The sequence below is a fragment of the Geospiza fortis genome, unplaced genomic scaffold (genome assembly GCF_000277835.1).
Source record: "Geospiza fortis unplaced genomic scaffold, GeoFor_1.0 scaffold320, whole genome shotgun sequence".
Taxonomy (NCBI): Eukaryota; Metazoa; Chordata; class Aves; order Passeriformes; family Thraupidae; genus Geospiza; species Geospiza fortis.
Genome location: NW_005054532.1, coordinates 171,043 through 172,866, shown reverse-complemented (window position 1 = coordinate 172,866; position 1,824 = coordinate 171,043). Strand labels below are relative to the sequence as shown.

The 1,824-nt window shown below is 62.9% G+C and overlaps 1 protein-coding gene across 1 annotated transcript in view; it reads right to left on the bottom strand.

Moving 5' to 3' along the window:
- Nucleotides 1–1,823, bottom strand: part of LOC102031577 (protocadherin-12) — a gene marked incomplete at its 5' end in the record, with an annotated part of 9,974 nt that extends 8,151 nt beyond the window's left edge. Inside the window, one exon of the mRNA XM_031063806.1 lies at nt 6–1,823. Within this exon, the coding sequence (XP_030919666.1) occupies nt 6–1,823 (1,818 nt within the window). The remainder of the gene's footprint in view (nt 1–5) is intronic.
- Between the last annotated feature and the right edge of the window lies 1 nt (nt 1,824).

Sequence of the window (1,824 nt, the reverse complement as noted above, 5' to 3'; positions counted from 1 at the left end):
CTGGCATTGCTGGCGTTGAGGGACACCTGCCCCAGGAGCGGGTCCAGGATGAAGAGCCCAGCATCATCCCCACCCACCAGATCATACCGGAGAGCCCCGTTGGTGCCGGAGTCCACATCCCGGGCCACGATGGTGAAGAGGAAGGGGTTGGCAGGGCAAGACACAAGTGTGGAATTGGTCATTGCTGCAGCCCCCTGGGTGCTCCCATTCCCAGGGACCACCCAGCAGCACCCGGTGTCCACATTGATCAGGACAGACAGCGTGGCCACCCCTCCCACCAGCGCTGGTGTGGTGATTATGGGTGCGTTGTCGTTCCGGTCGAGCACAGCCAGCCTGATGGAGATGTTGGATGCCAGCTTGGGATGCCCTCCATCCTCTGCTGTCACCAGGAACTCTAGGCTCCTCACCTGCTCATAATCAAAAGCTCGGAGGGCAAAAATGTCTCCAGTGATGGGGTCGACTGAGACCAGCCCCAAAGCAGAGGGGTCCAGGATCCTGTAGGTGACTTTCCCGTTGGAGCCCAGGTCAGGGTCAGTGGCACGGACAGTGAGCAGGAAGGCAGGTGCTTCACCATTCTCAGCAACAGCAGCCTCGTAGGCGACCTTCTCAAAGGCTGGGGCATTGTCATTGACGTCGCTGATGCAGATGGTGAGGTGTTTCAGCACGGCCAGGGACAGGTCCCCCATGTCCCGCACCACCAGCGTCAGGTTGTACTCGGCGCGCCGCTCGCGGTCCAGCGAGGCGCTGGTCAGCAGCGCGAAGCTGTGACTGTTTGTCCTCTTCAGCCTGAAGTGCTCGTAGCCCTGGCTGAGGGAGCAGAGCACCTGCCCATTGCTTCCTGAGTCAGGGTCACTGGCTGTCACCAGGGCCACAAAGCTGTCCTTGGGGAGGGCCTCAGACAGCACGGGCTCCCGCGTGGCCCAGGTGACGTGGACATCGGGAGCATTGTCATTGACATCCAGGACCTTGATCAGGACCTTGCAGTGTGCCGGGATGGGGTTGGCGCCCAGGTCCCGTGCCTGCACGTCCAGCTCGTAGGCATGGGTCTCCTCATAGTCCAGAGGGAGCCTCAGGAGGATGCTGCCCGTGCGGGCGTCGATGCTGAAGGTGCTCAGCACCTCGGGGGGCGCGTGCCTGCTCAGGCTGTACTCGATCTCCCCATTGGGACCCTGGTCGGGGTCAGTGGCCGTGACGGTCACGAGGAGGGTCCCAGGCTGGGCGTCCTCCCAAACCTCCACTGTCAGGGAGCTCTCTGCAAACACGGGGCTGTTGTCATTGGAGTCAAGGACAATGACTTTAATCAAAGCAGTACCTGATTTTGGTGGCTCCCCATGATCAGTGGCTGTCAGCACAAGGTCAAAGGAGGAGTGCAGCTCCCGGTCCACCTCCTTAACCACGACGAGCTCCGCGTGCCTCGTCCCATCGGAGCTGGAGACGACCTCCAGAGCAAAGTGCTCACTGGGGGAGAGGGCATAGGAGCAGCGGGCGTTGGGGCCAGCGTCAGCATCCAGGGCTCGATCCAGCGGGATCCGTGTCCGCAGGGATGCGCTCTCCGAGATCTCCAGCTCCAGCTCGGGCGTGGGGAACCGCGGTGCGTTGTCGTTGATGTCCATCACCTGAACCTCCACATGGATCAGGGCCGGGTTCTGGGCGGCCAGCACGTCGAAGGACACCCAGCAGGGATCACTGTGGCGGCACAGCTGCTCCCTGTCCACCCGCCCGGCCGTGCTGAGCACCCCATCCCCGCTGCCCACGTGCAGTGGGAACCTCCCGGGGGTCTCCATCAGCTGGAAGGTCTCGGCCGCCTCGCCGCTCTCGCCGCCC